The sequence below is a fragment of the Lagopus muta genome, chromosome 1 (genome assembly GCF_023343835.1).
Source record: "Lagopus muta isolate bLagMut1 chromosome 1, bLagMut1 primary, whole genome shotgun sequence".
Classification (NCBI taxonomy): Eukaryota; Metazoa; Chordata; class Aves; order Galliformes; family Phasianidae; genus Lagopus; species Lagopus muta.
This window is the reverse complement of record NC_064433.1, coordinates 93,218,036-93,237,656: the sequence shown is the minus strand read 5'-3', so window position 1 is coordinate 93,237,656 and position 19,621 is coordinate 93,218,036. Positions and strand designations below refer to the sequence as shown.

The 19,621-nt window shown below is 35.9% G+C and overlaps 1 protein-coding gene across 3 annotated transcripts in view; it reads left to right on the top strand.

Moving 5' to 3' along the window:
* The window catches only part of CADM2 (cell adhesion molecule 2), a 611,269-nt gene that overhangs the window by 425,792 nt on the left and 165,856 nt on the right, over positions 1–19,621 (top strand). For all 3 annotated transcript variants that reach the window (XM_048941288.1, XM_048941298.1, XM_048941279.1), the window contains one exon: positions 6,057–6,206. In XM_048941288.1, coding sequence (XP_048797245.1) covers positions 6,057–6,206 — 150 coding nt within the window. The remainder of the gene's footprint in view (positions 1–6,056; positions 6,207–19,621) is intronic.

Here is a 19,621-nt window from a genome sequence, read left to right as displayed (position 1 = left end):
TTGTGGTAGACAGGCAGTCACCCAGGGCCAAAGAGCTTCACATAGGTATACAAACAACACTGTGAAAGGCTGGTAAAGAAGTAAGACCATTGTATCTGTTGCTCCTGTGACCGCTACACTGGGGTCTCCAGTCTGGAAGCCACACTTCAGAAAAAAAAAAAGATGAAAAATAGAAAAGGACACAGAGAAGAGCCACAGACTAATTAAAGGATTAGAAAAATGTGATTTCTACAGCAAGACTTAGGAGCTCAATTTATTTAGCTTATCAAAGATAAGGTTAATGGGTGATATGATCATAATCTGTAAGTACCGGCAGAAGAAAGAGAAATTTGATAATAGAGGGCTCTTCAGAGCACGGAAGAAGATGTAACAAGAGCCCATGGATGCTCAGTGCTGCAATAAGACTAATTCAGGCTACCAGAAAAACGTTGTTTTTTTTTTTTTTTTCATTTAAACAGTGATGACTGTTACTCACTAAAATAAGTTACCAGAGGTGCCACTGGGATTTCCATTGCTAGACTTCTTAAAGGTGGAATGTTTTTCTTAAAGAATGTTTTCTCATTCAATGTCTGCTGCAGTTTTAAGGAAGAAGTTAAGGCAAAGTTTAACATTCATTATTAAATATTATAAAATTTCCATACTAGAGAACCACAGAGGTAATTTCCATATCTTGAAATGATGGAAGATGTGTTTCTTTCAACATACCAGGTTTGTTGAATCTGAATAATCTGCCCTCAGTCATGCCTGCCTTCTTCCTGAAAGCTCACCACTAACCACTCTTGATTTAATGGGACTATCTGTATGGGTCAGAACTATCATACTCAGTTCTACAGGATATGAGTGGTTTTTTTTTTTTTTGTTTGTTTTTTGCAATGGTAACAGGATATCCTAGGTATGATGATGTTTTCCAAAGCAAGTCCCATTGGAAATGATATTCTGATTCCAGTTGATAGCCTCCAGCCATGAGTTAATGTGCTGGTGCAGAAGCTGCTGCCCCCATTGCTAGATGATGGTACTTAGAGATAGCTGGGAAAACCATGTATGCTTCAATGATGGTAAAGGGTATTGCTGTAAATGGTCATGCTGAAGGCTGGCAGCTTCTCTTCTGTGCTTTGTGAGCACATACTACCTGCTTAACAGAAATGAGACTTCTCCTACAAGGACCAGAGCTCAGTGGCATAAAAGCCACATTTAATTCTATTTTAAATGGCCTCATGCTTTCTATAGCATTTATTTACCTGCTTCTGGGCTTTTATAAACCTTTTCTCTTGTCTCAGATGTCCTTCAGTAACTCAAGTGAGAAGCTGGTATAAGCAAAAAAGTAAATCTAAATGTTTTTTGTCTTAGTTTTCCATAATTTACTAGAAGTTTTGTTCTTGTTCAGGATATGTACTCATTCTTTTGCTCTTGCTTTTTCTATCTTGCATACAGTCTTCCTTTCTTCCTCTTAAGCTAATTTCCAAAATTATTGGCTCGTTTTCTTTATATCTCTTATTCCACTGCAGGCTTCCAATCAAACTATATGCATTTTCTGTATTGATAAAGGATAGGGGGAATTCTTTCCTTTGACTTTTGTATGCTCTGTTAATTTTGATTAATTTCTAAAACATCAGCACTCAATACAGGGGTAAGAGGAAAAAAAAATTTCCAGATCTCTTTCAGATCCAGGGACCTGCAGTTTCCACTTTAGTGGCCAAGCAGCATTTTACATTCTAAGTACAGTTCTGATCAATAAGGCTATGACATGACCATAATTAGTAAATAAGAGATTGCATACACGTTGAGATGTTCACTGTAGGAACTATAATATCAAAAAAGAATGTGGGATAATCCTAGGAAGTTTTCCCAAATCATATGAATAGGGTTCTGAATCATTACATTGGTTCTTTATTAAAAAATACGAACAGAAGATAGTCAAATGTAAATCACAGTCACTGATTCAGATTTCATTGGCACTAGGCTCTGTTTAATGCTTTTTATATGCAAAACCTATTTTAGCCTCCGTAGCCTCTTATCTGCAGCTCATACTTTAGAAGGTTATTTCTTTGGTAAGATCTTATAATTTAGTGGAAGAAATAACAGGCTGTGTGCATTTTTTCTGGATTTTTAAAATTCTAATTTAAGCAATAAGCAATTTATGCAATATCTTGAGATTCCTTGACACAGTGGAGTTGAAAGAGAAGAAATGAAAGAAAATGACAAATCTCTTCTGGTTTTTTTTTGGTTTTTTTTTTTTTCACTCTTGTTTATGATTTTTTAACTCATCAAGCATTTCTCAGTGTGTGGTTTTCAAGAAGAAGCATTTGATTAATGAAGTGTCAGACAGAAGATGTCATGAGAATTTTCACATTTATTTTTCGCAGTATTTAATATAGACATGGTATTTGCAATACTTCATATTTTTATTTACTGCATTTGTTGTCTTGCTAATAGTAAATACCCTCTTACCAAGAACATAAGTAAATAGTAAATTTTGCACTTTAGACATCTACAGGAAGATGGTATTTATACAAAATACCCTGGAGCGGTCCAGAGAAGGGCAACAAAACTGGTGAGGGGTCTGGAGCACAAATCTTATGAGGAGTGTGTGAGGGAGCTGGGATTGTTCAGTCTGGAGAAGAGGAGGCTCAGGGGAGACCTCATTGCTCTCTATAACTACCTGAAGGGAGGTTATGAGGAAGAGGGGTTTGGCCTCTTCTCCCAGGCAACAAACAGGAGCCAGGGAAATGGCCACAAGTTGTAATAATGTACTAATGTCCTGTTCTATTCATGTCCTTGTAAAAAGTTCCTCTTTCTTTCCTATGGATACTGGAAGGCTGCTATAAAGTCTCCCCAAAGCCTTCTCTTCTCCAGCTTGAATAATCCCAGCTCTCTCAGCCTGACTTTGTAGCTGAGGTACCTTAGCCCTCTGATCATCCTCATGGTCCTGCTCTAGACTTTACTCAACAGATCCAACAGTTCCAATGTCCTTCTTATGTTGGAGGTCCCAGAGCTAATCTCAGTACCGTAGGTAGGTGGGGTCTCATGAGAGCATAGTAGATGTGGACAATCAATTCCTGTGACCAGCTAGACAAGCTTCTTTTAGAGCAGTTTGGGATACAGATGGCTTTCTGAGCTGCATGTGCAGATTACTGGTTCGTGGTGAGATATCCAGCAACCAGCGCCCCCAAGTCCTCAGAGCTGCTCTCAATCCACTCATTACCCAGCCTATATTTGTGCCTGGGATTGCCCCAACTCCAGGGCAGGACCTTACACTTGATCTTGTTGAACTTCATGAGGTACATGAAGACCCACCTCTGTATAGGTCCCTCTGAAAGGCTTCCATTCCCTCCAGCAGCTTGGTGTGGAAATTTGACGAGGTTGCATTTAATCCAGTCATCCATGTCATCAATGAAGATATAAAATAGCATCTGTTCCAATACTCTCTGTTACTGGTCTCCACCTGGACTTCGAGCTGTTTTGCTCAGTGCTTTATGTGTGACCATCCAGCTAATTCCCTATCCATCAAGTAGTCCATCCATCAAGTCCATGTTTCTCTAGTTTACAGATAAGGATGTTTTGTGGGACAGGGTGAAATGCTTTCTACAAGGCCAAGTAGATGATGTCACTTACTCTATCCACCAATGTTGTAAGCTCGTCATAGAACATCACCAGACTTGTCAGGAACAATTTGCCTTTAGTGAAACCATATTGGCTTTCACCAGTATTCTCCTAGCATCGTTTCCAGGAGGATCTACTGAGATGAGACAGACTGGATTCATCTCATCAGGTCTCACAAACATATGCGCCTTCAGGTTTCTTGGCCTTGAACCTGATCTTCTGTAGTGGACAGTTCTTCATTGTCCCAGTCCCAGATTTTGCCATCTGCAACTTGGGTGATGTGGCTAGGACACTTAGTGGTGAAGACAGGCAAAAAATCCTTCAAAATCTCAGCTTTCTTCATATCCCAACTAACCAGGTCTCACAGAGAGGGCCCACTTTTTCCTTTTTTCATTGATGTACTTACAGAAGCCTTTTTTTGTTGCCCTTGATGTCTCTGATCAGATTTTATTCTATCAATCAGGGCTTTAGCTTTTCTAACCTGATCACAGGCTGCTCAGACTATTTCTCTGTATTCCTCCCAGGCTACCTGTCCTTGCTTCCAAACTCTGTAGGCTTTCTTTTTGTATTTCAGTTTGTTTAGAAGCTCCTTGTTCATTGATACAGGTCTTACAGTGTTTTCACATAGCTTCCTCTTTATTGGGATGCATTGCTCTTGAGCTTGGAGGAGATGACCCATGAATATTACTCAGCCTTCTTGGACCATTTTTCCCTCAAGGACTTTATCTCATTTAACACTATCAAGCAGATCCCTGAAGAGGCTGAAGTCAGCTCTCCTGAAGTCTAGGGTAGTGAGCTTGCTGTATGTCATCCTCAGTGGTCTAAGGATCTTGAAATCCTCCATTTCATGGTTGCTGCAGCCAAGGCTGGCCTTGAGATTCAAATTCCCTTTCTTAGCACTGCTGATGATTTATCTTGTTTATTTATTTAGATTATAAGCACTTCAGTAGTAGAAGAGTTTGTTGTTTTTTTTTTAAAAGAAACTACATATGAAGGGTGTTGGATTATCAGAATACTCCGAGCTTTTATGGTGTCGGTACTTACACACCAGGTATAAGGCCAACAAAATTATTTTGTATAGGAAAATGAACAGTTATCAAAACCTTACTAGAGCTGCATTTTTATTTATTTATTTATTGCAACATCAGCAGGTCAAGTAGAAGTTTAGTTAATCCCTTATTTAGTAATTCCTTACTGTGGTCTGAAAAATCTGTAAAATGATCTGAAAATCTGTATACTAGACAATAGTTTTATGTGTTATTGTACCTATTATACAATAGGTACAATAGTTTTTTCAACATACTTATGTTTATATTCACTCCTCTAGGACGGTAAGGGGATTTTTCACTTCTGATGCATTCCACTTGAGTGCCGATCTTGTAATATTTCTTATTCTAGCATACTTAGCTAACATGAGCATGTCTTGTATTAATAGGTCCTGTATAAAAGAAAGAAGCATGTATTTGATTTAGTCTATTGGACTGTCTATTTTTTTCATTGTATCCTTGCACTGATTAAGCATACCTCTCTGATAATTTTATTTTCTTTCCCCATCCCTATGCAAAAGAGTAAAGAAGATGTCCCACATTTTTACTGTGCTCCCTTGTGCTATTCTTGTCAGAATGTACTGTTTGGCAAGGGGTGCTATTTTTGCAATACACAAAGCAACACTTCAGTCTAACTATGCCATTGAAAATGCTTGTGATTCAAGAACCTGGCTGATACTGTTCCTATATTGTATAGAGGTATTTGGAAATTTTCCCAGTGACTTCTCAGCAAACACTTAATGTGATTTGTAATGCTTTGGGATAGACTCGCAGATGTGAAAGAGAACTACTACATCATTGCTTCCATTTTCATATATGATCAGGTTATATTCTCTCAGCAGAGGATGTATCTGGTATTATATTCACACTATGTTTTTATCCAACAATATTCCAAACTTGACAGAAAAAACATCATCCCAAGAGTTCTTCAAAAATCATAAAATGAAACAGGGAATCTAGGCTACCCTGTCTGTTTAAAAAAAAGGTATGTTGATTTTACATTATGTTTTTAGTGGTGTTTTCAGGAGCATTTTAACAGTATTATCTCTACTGCGACATCTGTATGCGTCTGCAATATGTGAGCCCTATGTGGATTCATATCATGGACATCTGGATTTGTATGTGTGTCCTAGAAAATGAAGATTGCAGGCTACTTTTTTGAAGCTAAATCATATCACATACAGGAAAAAAAGAAAAATAATATCAGTATTTCTTAAATTCATTTTTCTGTTTCATTTCTGCAGAGAATATATTATCTATTTTTTTCTCCAGTTTTTTTGTATTATACTTCTTGATGAATATAGTTACACAGTCACCTGTGTGTAGTTGTTGCAATAAATTCAGTTCTACAACTGAAATCTTTTTTTTCCTCCTTTTCTTCCCTTCTACTTCCCTCCCATCCCTCCTCAGGTAGCCAAGGGCAGTTTCCACTTACACAGAATGTCACAGTTGTTGAAGGGGGAACGGCAAATTTGACCTGCAGGGTCGATCAAAACGATAACACCTCCCTCCAGTGGTCAAATCCAGCTCAACAGACACTGTACTTCGACGACAAGAAAGGTAAATTATTTCCAGAACTCATGGTTCTGCAGCATTTTTTCTAAGACAGAATTGCAATTGTAATGTAATGTTGTAAGAACAGGAATATGTAATGTTGAAAGAATAGGAATATGTTCTAGGAATATGTGCTTTCAGCTGTAATTATGAAATAATATGTTATTTAATCTGTTTTTCTCATGGGTAAACATGTTTCATTGTATTTCTTCCTTTTGTACAAAATATTATGTTGTTATTAAGGGAAGATAATATATGAAATTCTTAGTGCAAGCTGATTTGGAAAACTTTGTTACAAAATATCTTTGAAGAGTATTTATGAATGATAAGACTGGCAAGGGAAGAATTTTAACTTTAACTTGATTTTATTGTTTTGTCTTCATGTATATATTTGCATGCATACCTATGTATACATAAAATCCCCTGATTCAGGTGTACTGGAGCTTCGTTTTGTTGTTAGTGCAGTATGCAATTGCTGTGACACACATTCTTACTGTAAAAGGTTATCAAAATTTATTTTTATTCCGTGTACTCTTTTCCAAATATGACAAGCACAATATTTCAATCTTAGTTAACTTAAGAAAAAGAACCAGAAAGTGTTCATACCTTAGAAAAAGAAGGATATTATTACTGTAATGCAGTATATTTCCAAGACATTTGTCCTTACCTGAAAATGTGAAGCATTCTATTTTACATATAAGAATGTCAACCTAAAGATAACATTAGATACCATGAAGATATTTAAACAAAAATTACAAGTAATAGAAGCATCACTTGGCTTCAAAAATGCAAAAATTTTTGTGTAAATCTTAGTGATATGGACATCCAACAGTTGAACAGTATTTTATACTTTATTCTCTCCTTGAGTTTGTTCTGAAAGGTGCTATGTATTCTTGAACATGCCATGAGAAGTGCAGTTAGTTATCTGTTTAAAGTGAAAGAAAAGCTGTCCAAATGCCTTGCTAAATGATTGCAACACTTTACAACACACTGCAGGACTTAAAATGCTGTGTGGATCTATGTGTTTGAATGAAAGCAGAGTCTAAAACCTGTCATTTTATACCTGCAGAAGCTGCAATCAAAATATGGATTTTTGCTATTAATATAATAGCTGAATAGAATCTCTTTACAGTGTTGAAGTGGTTCCTTTCTCTTTTATTTAATTTCCTGTAGCGTGTAATCATTTGATTTGCAATTTGTTTGAAATCATAAGTACCCTTTGAATGTAGACTTGAAGGTGAAAGGCTTATAAGGTGCGAACTTGAGTGCCATAAGTCTAATCCTATAACCTTTACTTAAATTGAGAACTTTATTTTTTCTTCAATTGTTAGTGATTTGGAATTGGTTAACAATGCCTGCAAAACTAAGAACTGAGAGAACTTGTTTATTGGTAGAGCACACCAACACTTGTAAAATCTATATCTTTTATAACTAAGCAGCATTTTAAAGGATGTGGAGAAAGATGGAAGAGAAATGCAAATAGTTTAGTTTTAACTGTGTAGGCATTTTGATACAAATTTAATTTTCTGTATACTTTAGCTAGATCTCTAATTATACAAAGAATAATTGAAGTTTGTGTTACTTTTTAATACAATGAATTAAAGCAGCAGAATTTGAATGGCAAGCAGTAATATTAAGTACACAGTCACAATCTGTGTAGCCCACTGGAAATGTGAGGAGCTGAAGTGTGTAAATCTAAAAGACTGTACTGTATAATGAACTTGTCTCAAGATGTTGAGTAATATGCTAGGATTCAAATCATTTGTTTGTAGAGGGTCTGCTGAACATCTATGAGACGGGAGAAGGTCTAACATGATCAAGTCTAGTTCCTTCAATAGCAGTTGTTTAGTCCTTCATACATAGGAAAAGCTTTGAAATCTTGATGTGACTTCTCCAAACTTGGATATACATAGAACACTGAGAAGTACATCCAAGTCTCATAAAGAAAACTTCCTGTCATTTCTGAAAATGGGAATTGAACTTCTCATTGGTGTTTTTATTGAGTGTGCATTTGTATCTGTTCTTTGCGTATAAGAAATATATTTCCTTCACATAGTGATACTTGCTTTATTGATACAAGATTATGAGAAATATTTACAGCTCTAAAACCTTGATTTTGTCAGTAAATGATGGCAAATGCAACTGTAAAAACTTTCTTGTTCTTCTTTGCTTTATCTATTTGTCTCAGTCAGGCATACATTGGCTATAAAAAGCAGCTTTCTGCTAGATCCAGTCATTACATTTAATTTATTGAAAGCAGTGCCTCAGCTAGAGTCTTTTCAAACCTGTCTCCTAGGGTTAACCAAAACTAAAGGTCTTACTTCTCCCTTCAGCACTAAGAGAACTGCTATTTAATTGCTGTGTTTCTCAAGCTGAAAATTCATGAAAACTTTTAAGTAGGAGCCTGAGGATGCTGGGTTAAGTTCTGTATAGAAAACCTAAGAAGAACATTAGAGGAGCTCCATATATATCCATTAGAGATATTACTATAGTCTGAACAAAATCAGACTCACATGCCTTTAATTTTACAACCTTCTAATAAGTTATTTTCTTTTGAGAAAGCATAAGTTGATTTCTTACAAGAAAGCATAAAATAAATCAGATTAAAATTATTTTGATTGCTCTGGACTTTAACAATTGTGAATCTTGTAGTACAATGCAGGAATTCAGGTAAAGGAAGGACTTCAAAAGGAAGTCCCAACTACAGCAGTAGAAGAGGAAGTTAACAGCTGTCAAGACATGGCAAAATAGGTTCCAAAAATAGAGGAAATTGTAGTGAAAAGCTCTCCAGTGCTAGATTGTTTTTGATGGGACATTCATACTTCTTTGTCGTACAAATTGCTTTCCCTATCTTGCAAAACATTTTCTACTGAAAATAAAGCTAACAGTATGCCAGCAGAGTCCTCTGTTTAGAGAGAGGGAAAGTTTGCTTCCAAGTCCCTGTGCCTTTTGACAAGGGATTTACTGTTAGTCTCCACTTTATTAAAAACAGATTACACATACTGTTGAAGTCATCATCGTGTAATTTTTTGTTCTGAACTGTGATGCAATCATTGACTTCAAAGTTAGAAGTCATATTCTTTCTTTTCCTGTTTTACATGTTCTACACATGGAAGTGCCAAGTACACTAATGCCAAAAGCTACATCCTAACTTATTCTTTTGCCTCTTGTACTGCCATGCAGGTATGTTTTAAAGCACAGATTTTGTTTGGTTAGGAGGATGTTTTGTTGGAAAGAAACACCTCCTCCCCTACCTTTTCAGCAATTTAATACTTATTTAATATTTATGAAAGAGTCAGAGACTATATGTGCAATTTGAGACATTTTCTCCCTTAGCCTATGCAATCTTGAAATAATAATAATAAATTATGAGTCTTCTTTCAGAAAATATACTACATATGAAACTGATTCAGTGGTTATTTCCTGGTCCTCACCACCTGAAGTATGTGATTTGTTCTAAGTACAGGCTTAAAATGTGCTTGATTCATTGTGGTGATGGGAATTGAGCAGCGTGTAGGGAGAAGAAACACAATGTTTTCTTTATCTTCTGCTTTTGTTGCTTTTCTAGGACACGTCTTAGGAAAAGTGATGTTAGGCCAGAGCAACAATTAAAAGGCCTTTTTTTCCCCAACTCCTAGTTTGCTTCTCATATTAATTATTATACTGAAGATTACCCTAACAAAAAAATAAATAAATAAAAACTGTGTAAACTCTTTTGCTCAGATGAACATGATACTGGAATATAAGAAAATGGATGTCCAGCAGCAGAAAGAATTGTGCAAACTCATTCAGTTTCACAGATTTTCTCTTCATTTAAATATTTTTAAGGATTTAAATGTGTTCCTCCTGACAAAAATTGGTGTGGATATCCTGAAAAAGAACACATGTATCATGTCTGCTATAGGAAAAGAAGTTATAACTTTATTTTTTAAGCAAAGCAAGATAAAACAGTAGCTTCTCCCCAAGTCTGATTTTCAGACTCTAAAATGTATTAAATGTATTATTTCAACTTATGCTAGCTAAAGTACTTGGAAATACAAATGTTTGATCTTGTGGACTTGGTGTCAATGATGGCCCCTCTTATTCAGCATGCTGTCTCTTTGTTGATCTTTCTTGTACGTATTTTTTTCTGCTCTGTCTAACTTGTAGCTTCAAGGATGTTGTGTATCCATTGTAAATGTTTAATGGTCTTATTTTTTAATGAGCTCAGCAAATTCCTGCAACTGTTCTCAGTTTCCCACCGTAACCCTTGGACAGAATTTTAAAATTTGTCTTCCTGGAAAATATGAGTTTACAGCTCACTCTGAACAAGTTTAGATTCTTTAGAAAGAAATGCGAATGTCATGCTTCACATGAAATGTGTTTTTCCCTACACAATTTTCAATTAAAATGAGTAATTACCATAGAAATCTCTGTACCATTTCATGCACCAAAGTAGCTATAATTATATACCTGCCTTTGGAAGAAGAACAATGAGCAACAATGTAGAACTGGTGGATTTGATTTTAAATGAATATAGGTCTTTTTATTTTGGATTCACTTGTGGTATTTCATAAGAATTTAGAGTGAGCAATAAATGCAAAGATGTAAATATAAATAGATACGTGTAACAAAAAGGTGGTAGCATGGAGACATAGATGGCATAGATGGTAAAGAGAAGACTTAAAAGAATTTCCCCTTAGCTTGCTGGAACAGTCTTCTTTTCACCTTCCCTTTCAGTAGAGATTATAAATACATATGGAGTAGGTTACTGAGTTGCAAAGCAGACATGTATAGCTAAACAATGGCTGTTGGTGCCAAAGTTGTTTAAACTTATCAGTATAAAAATGAGCAATCAGAATAAAGTGAAGGAAGAGAAACAGAAACTTGTATACACCTAAAAATTTTGTTTGGTCAGACAAATGAAAGTGTACCTGCTCTTTACCTTAGGGAATTTGGAAGTCTGTCCATAGTAAAATCACCTGTGTTGACACTTGATCATGAGAAGCTTGCCTTTGACTGACACACCGTATTTTGATGAGACATATGCCTGGTGCTAATCAAAGATCAGCACATTTCCCTTGTGCTTTCATCAAGTAGTAGCACTTACATGTTTTACTAAAACATTAGTGTATTCCAACCTCAGGATTATTCATCCTTCAGAAGCAGAATATGTTTCTTCAGATGACCTTTGATTACGTTACATGTAAGAGTGCTTGGCATTTGTATTACTCCCCATGGTCTTGAAAGCTTTCAAAGACACTTGTGTACTAGAGAAGGGTTACGAGAGGGCACTGTACTTGCAGATCTCCCCTGAGCTTCACTGTTGGGCACAATGCCGCAGATGAACTTGTAGGGATGCATTTGGGTATAGCACCTGCTTGAAAGGTCCTGCAATTTTGCCCTCTCAGGGCTGGCACTGTCATGTTAGAACTGCTGGGTAAATTTAGAGGCAGGACATGTTTGATAAAAGCATCATGCCTTTTGGCTCCAGAAAGCAACTCCTGGCTTTTTTTTTTTTTTTTCTTTTTTTCTTTTTTTTTTTTCCCCTCAATATAAGACATTTCAAGAGAGACTCAGAAACTCACAGTGCACAAGGCATGGAATTTTAACTACGTATGTCAGCTTAGAGGGAGTCATGACTGCAAAGATCTTTAATTCTTACTATGGTGCTATCAAAACTGAATAATAATAGAAATGATAGAAGTTCTGTGGCATTTGCTGGGTTTAAAATCCTGTCTCCCTCATGTTGTAGTCATGCTATTCTTTCTAGTTTACACTGACTTGTTTTGTGGGAGCCAGAGTCCAGATATTGAATTTAAATATAACCCCAATTTACGCCCCTGTGGGATGAGTCAGCCTCGGATACTGATCTATACAGAAAAGAAGAATCATTTGAGAATTCTGATTGGGGGGGGGAGAGAAATGCTGAACTTCCAGAATGTCATTTTACAATTTTTGTAAGCAGTTGAATTTCACATGTAGGTATACGTGTAAACAAACAATCCTCAGAGAGGAGTCAGCTCAGAAAAAAAAAAAGAAGCAAAGAAAATAGTGGTTTTTTTAGGAATAGAGAGAAAAGTAGGAAATATATGCTTTAGATTTAGATTAGTTAGACAAACCGGAAGGTGATCAGGCTGTTATTCGGAAAACTGAGTATTAGCAGTTAAGTAATGTGAGATCAGGCAGCAATGATGAAAGAACTTCTGTCTCTACCTTCACATGCTCTGTTACCTGTTGCATAATAGAGTGGAGATGGGATCAGAATGTAGATGATGACCCAGCTGAACTCCATTCTAGGGTACACATAGAAATTAAGGATTCACGGTTACTTAAAATTTAATAGACTCGCTCAGTGAGGTAATACCTTCTAGCAAACCTGTGATAAAGACTGAAAAGCACTGCAAAAAGGCAAAAAAAAAAAAAAAAAAAAAAAAAAAAACAACCAAAGAAACAACCAGGAAAACTCTTTAGACAGTTGTCAAACTATGACTTCATAATTGTATATAGGAGATGCAGAGGGAATGGATTTTCTTTTTTTTTTTTTTAATTCTTTTTTCCCCAATTTGGTAGCAATAGCTTTAAATATTTATAACATTTGACAAGTTTCTAGCATTCAAAGCCAAAATTGTAGCAGATAGAAATCTGGTTTAGAGGAGGAAGATGTTTTCATAGAGAGTTTTCCATGATGATCTTTTAGAATAATTCTTCCAAGATTTGTGACTGAGTTTAATGTTTTATATTAGGGAGATCTGTCAGTTCCACAGTTATATTTTGCAGGGTGTGGAGTATCTCTTGGGTCAGTTCTGCTCAGCTGTCCTGGTTGTGTCCCATCATAGCCTCCTGGCCACCTCCAGATTTCTCCCTTGGAGAGGCCAGAATGAGAAACAGAGAAAGCACTGTATAGACACTGCTCAAAAACAGCCAAAACACCAGTGTGTTGTCAACATTACTGTGGCCTCACATCTGAACCAGCGCATCATATGGATTGCTATGGAGAAAACTGACTCCATTCCGGTAAAAACCAGTATGCTTTACCTCTGAACCATGTTTGGAAAGAAGTTTAAACGATCTTGAATAATAGTTGCTTACTACATTTGTGGGGGAGGGGGGGGGGGGGGGAAGGAAAAAAAAGAACTCTCTATAGAGCTTCTGAGAACAAGAGATATCTCACCTGATCCTCAAAAAACCGAGGTATCAAAACCAGCCACTTCTGAAAACCCAAATGCTTTTGTTCATGTATCCTAAAAAAGATAGCATGATAAAAGGGACAGGAGTTCTGTTAAAATATCTTGACAGTTACTGTCTTCATGAGTATGAAAATTTCACTTAAAAATGTATTGCAATGCATTAGAATATTATTTCATTGTAATAAATTAGTGAAACTACTCCCACTTACAGCATTTACTTTTTCATTTTCTTAGCAATACTAAGAGCATAAATGAGCATATTGTAGAGATAGTTAGAAAGTGTAGGAGTTTGCATTATATTGTGCTGAAATGTGAGTATGTGCGGAAATTAAGTTGGCTAGCACTCAAGCTAAATGGAGAATGAAGCTGATGCGATGCACTGGAATATGCTGAAGTGAGGTGATAGTTGTGATGACACTGCTAAGCTTACCCTGTCAGGAAGGTTTGTAATACTCAGGCTGGTGCCTATTTTTGTTTTAAATGGAAAAGAATCTCTTAAAGCATATATATATATATATAATTTTTATTTTTCAGAGAGTATGTAGAAGGGAGTCAAAATAAAGAATGTAAAGATAAATTTCTTATAGCTGACCTCTCTGCGCTAATGGTATATTACAACAAATTTGAACCTGTTGTTTTCTTTCAGACAACTGTAAGAGGAAATGATACTGAGGAACAATTGGAGTGCAGAGAAGGACAAGAGGGAGAATAGGTTCTCTGTGATAGGCAGTAGATCCAGGAGCAGTAGAGCTCAACATTGTACATCATAAAGAACATGATGGTAGGCAGTAAAAGGCATTTTGTTTTTAATCATAGTGAACATTGTTCCTTTGGGAAAGCAAAGGTGTTTTTAGTTGATTTCTTGGTGGTTTTTATTGTTGTTTGTTTTTTTTGTGTGTGTGTTTGTTTTTTTTTTTTCAAGAAGAAGCTATGTGACAAGCAAGAATACTGATTGTTATATCACATCTTCAGTACAATAGGAATGAGAGAACTACCAAACAGACCAGAACCTGAATGTTTTGTTGTGTAAATGATTGCTAGATCCAAGAATACTTAACTTCGTAGGGGAAAAAAAAATAAAATAAAATAAATGGAACTGACATTGCAAAGAACAGCTGATATTTGCAGAGCTGATATAAGTGGTGCTTCTCAACTGAAAACAGCAGCAGTGGAAAAAGTTGAAGTTTCAGTACTTAGAAATAGCGTATCAGATTACAAAAAGTAGGCAATGCTTTAGGATAAAAGTAGAAAAATATTTTAAAAATATTAGAGTGGAGAGGCAAACATAGAACAGGAAGAAATTATATGTTCCACATAAAAATATGGAAATATCCAAAACACAAGTGCATTCTTGGCTTTGCATCTGAATAATAAAACTCTTATAAGGATGAAAAAGAACCCTCTGAAAACATGACAGTGTCTGCAAGGCACAGCGTGTGAAGTGCACAGCCATGAACAAACATCTGGGTAGCACTTGTGCTAACTGTTTGTTGCTGGCAGGTCCATCCAGATTCTACAAGGTTCCTCAATGCAAATTAGGTCAGCTGAAAAAAATATTTTAGCTACTGACTTGTGTCTTATAAATATGCATGTAGCTTAACAGGTATAAAATCTGATTCCACAACACACTGACTATTGATACTGGAAACAATGAATCCAAAGGGTTTGAAACAGAAATAAAAAATGAATTAATGTTATCACAGCAACTGTAGACCATTAGCAGTTGGTACAGTGAGTGCCATTTCAACTGCAACTTGAAGGGTTAAGGTAGAGGTTAACTATCAGTCAGCAACTGCTGAGGGAATAAAAACAGTAGTTCAAGAGAAATGTAGTCTAGAAGAGTGATTCAACAACATATTTTTAGTGAATTACCCGAGTGACTGGGGGAGAGGGAGGGGAAACTGCTGAAGTATACGACTGAAAGACAGTGACTGCTGTGTAGGAAAAAAAATAAAAGAATAGCAGAAACATTGTCTATCAGTCTGGATTAGCCATATGTGACTCACTTGAACTCCAAACCCATCCCAGAAGCTGATTTGATAACATGATTGTACCTGTGGGCCTGAATCCACTGCATACTGAAATAACAGGTTCTCTGAAATGATGAAAGCTCTTGGCTTGCCAGATTGTATGGACAGTCCAGATTACTCAGTCAGAAGTGATGGGGCAAGTCCCCAAGCTGCCTGTGATCCATGCTGGCAAGTCTATTCAATATTAGAAGGATTTAACAATTTATAAACTAAGGTAGATAAATTCTTTCTGAGTTAGACCTAATCGCCACAAAATGAGTGTGGATATCTCTGCAGTGTGTTTTCCTTATTTCTGTTATTTCCTTATTTGTATTTTCAGGCTTAGTAAAGAGTAAGACAGCTTGGATCTTTTTGTTGCTGGTAGCATGGGTTTGCTTCTCTTTAACCTAAATCTGGAGAAGATATTACTACAGATTCACTTTAAGCCACGCGAGGAAAACATAATGTTAGAAGTCTGAGTATTTAGTGTTTAAAGTAAAATAAAATAGAATGCTTAAGTAAAATAGAGAACTATTATGTTAAATCACAATAAAAATATGCCCTTGTCAGCAGGTACCAAGTGATATGAAGGAAGAAAGCCCCAATTTTGTTTAGGATAAAGTGTTCTTTGTAGAAATAAAGAAAATGAACGCAGAAGATTAAGTTTGCACAAAACCCATTCTATCACTAAAGATAGTAAGCCTTATTTGAATTTCCATTGAAAGTGGGAAGCAAACTAAAGTTTACCACATCAAACATTAGATGTTATGAAGCCTATCAAAAAGGCAGATAATTCAAGGCCATGATGATCTTTACCATTCCTTCCAAGCCAAAGCACTCTATGATTCTATATATTCTGTATCTGTTTTATAGACTGCTCACCTCAGTGAACCCAATGATTTGAATATATCCAACTACATTTAAATTGGAGCGCTAAATGTACTCTTTCATTGTGTATGAACATAAAAGTGTTATTGTCAGTTTCTGGAATGAAAATGAAAATCTATCAAGTACTGCTTAATATAGGAATTGCTCATCTCTCTGTTCCCTTCGTGGTAGAAACTTGTTTAAGGAACTTCCTTCATGATTGTTTCGGCACAGAAAGTGTAACAAATCATCATGTCCCAGATCTTTAAGGATGTGTGTGCAGAAAAGTAATTGCTGATGAGCTGCTGATATGGGGTGAAAATCCTCAATAACTCAGTGAGAGAGACTGTGTGATGTTCTGCTGTGAGCCAGAGAAAATAACTTTAAATTGAACAGAAACGAGAACTGAATCAACTAGAATGAGATTACTTTCAGAGGTTTGTACTCTGGATAAAAGGAGCTTGAGGAAACACAAAACCAATAGGCAATTGTGTAAATGGAGAAGAAAACAAAACATACAACAGAAAACCTGTGGTGCAAGAAAGTTCAAGGCATGTTAACAGGTGTTGTAAAAATATAAAAATCACTTGTAACAGCTAATCTGTGGAAACTGATAACACTTGTCTATACATTAATTGTAAAATATTGTTAAGTGTTCAGAATGCTGTTTAAAAATACAGAATAATCACATGAAAAAATAAAAAAGCTTTTGAAATTTAACATGAAATCCAGCTATGAGTTTAGACTAACATAGATTCTGAAAGGGTATAGATGCTAACAGAATTATTTTTGGAAGAGAAAGGCAGATGTGTGTTTATGTTATGGAGTGTGAGAAAAAAGAGGATTTTTCTGTATGTGGCAGCTGCATTAAGACTGAGGCTGCATCCCAAATGTCTTCCAGTTCAGTGAGATATGAACAAACTGTGGAGCTCAACAGTTATCTTTTCCTTCTTTGCACCTGAATTTAGCTTTAAAAGCAATGTCCCATTGATCAGTCTGATCAACCATTTTAAATGTAACCTGTCACAGGCTGTTATTATTTTATTTCTATCTTTAGCTTTATTACCCAGTGGCAGCCTAAGAGAATAATACCATGTAACTACACAGACAGCTCAAATGTGTGTTAAATAGAAGAAAAATCAACTTAAATAGAATTTCTTGTTATCTGAAATAACATTTATAGGAAAAAATATAATGCCACCTTACTAGATCATTCTTTGCATACAGATTATCTGGTGGTGATTCAGTTTACATCAGTGAACAAAAGTTTGGTTTATAGAAGGAGCATCACAAGGTACAGTCTTAGCACTTCTGTATTTCTTTATTTGATTTCATAGAAGGCATATTCTCCATTCTGATATCTTTCAGGCCTTTTTGGTCTATTTTGCAGCCTGAAAATAAAGTGGCTGTCACCTCTATTTTTCCCAACTTGAATGAAATTATTATATTGCCTCGGTGCAAATCCCATCATTTCTATTTTAATATCATGGTTGTTCTGCTTACTACTAACACAGAGGAAAAACTTGCCTGAATTGAACCGTGTTAAATGAATATGTCAAACTTGATCGAACTTGCATGAAGCTCTCTGTAATATGGGTAAGTATTACATAGAACTAGTACTTCTAATGCTTGGAAATAGTATGAAAAAGTGCAGACGACTTAAAATCTGCTTTATTCAAATGAAGAAATATTCCAATGAGTTGGAATTTATATTCATAGTATGAGATTGTGGGGATAGAATAGTACTCTAAAATCATGTTTACCTCAATTACAGATAAATACATTATATCAGCCATTAGAACATTAGAAAATGAACCACTGCATTGTATGTACTAGAATAAATGTTTTCACTGTTATTGCTATTATATTAAAAAGTAAAAATATATGAGAATAATTCAGTCTCCTAATTACAAGTGTTTCTTAGGAGGATTGCAGAACTGTCACATTTCATTTCTTTTAACAGCATGATATAAACTTTTTGTATACAGTTAGTGCAATGATCATCTGAAAATGGATAGGATCTGAAAAGTAAAGAATTGCCTCTGTAGAGGTGAACCATGGGGAATTTATGGAAGATTTACAGTTGTACTGGCTCATTGCTTAGTCAGATGGCAGAAAAATATTCTCAGTATGTATTTCTTTCTCTAATGAAAGAGGTGATTAACCCATGCCAAACGCTATCTTTAAAGAACTTTTTTTTCCAAGTGTACAGAAAAAATTTATGTAGTCCCTATTTTGGTTTCATACAGATGCACAGCATATTCTTCTGATGTACTTGATTGTTATTATTATAAAGAATCACTGATCGTTTTTAAGTTTTGCATAATAAATGTTTATTATAGGCACATCTTGTGATAAAATCAGACAAGGAATGAAGATGGCTTAAGGACTCTGACAACTGAGCTCTTGACAAATCTAATAGTAATGTTTACAATTATATTGTCTGTAGTTATCTGTTCTGCCCCACCGCCAGATGTTAGTTAATGGCAATGTGAAATCATCAGCAGAAGGAAATGTACTCTTCTGTTCTATCAGAAAATCTGCAGCTGGTTTCCTTCTGATTCTTTCCTTTGTTCTGGTTCTGCCACTGGAGTGGTAATTTTTAGTGCTAGGAACAGAATATAAGGCTATTTCCTAATTCACCACTGCTAATTCCATCAAAGTACTTATGCCACATTGCTTTGACTCCTGCAGAATAATACTTCTCTGCAATCCTCTGGTCTACCTAGGGAACTCTTCTGACAGCTCTTATCCCCTGGAAAAGTAGAAATGTCAACTTAAAAAGTCAGACTTGTATGTGCATTACTCAGAGCTTTCTTAGCAACTGACTCACATATGGAATTTTCTGCCTGTGAAGATAAGCCAGGATTGTGAATGAGTATTTTTTTCAGGCCCATTGAAGGCTTCAGCTTCTCCTTATTAACACTTCAAAAATTGCTTAGCATTTTCTTTCTTGCAGTGCACTGTGCTTTCATGCTGCCTGGTCAGTTTTTTGCATTTCATATTGCCATCTTTCTGCAGAAGCTGATTTCAGCTTCTGTTAGGGTAGGGCTGGGAGGGAGGATACATCTCTTCTTTCTATTTGTCAGTGTACGGTTTCATACTGAAATTGTTCTTGCCTTCAACTGGAAGAACCACCTTAGTGCTGAGGCAAATAGAAGCTTTGAAATCTCTCAGCATACTGTTATGCACAGTCTGTGGTGCTCTTATTAGTCTACCTTTGTCAGCCTCTCTGTAGTAGTTCCTTTGCAAAGCATTTGAGACTTCCTCATTCTGTCAAGGATCCTCCCTGTGTGTTTCGCAGGGGAATTTGTTCTTTACCGGCTGTTGTACAAGTCATATTTTAAATAAATATCAGGGCTTCATGCTTCAGATT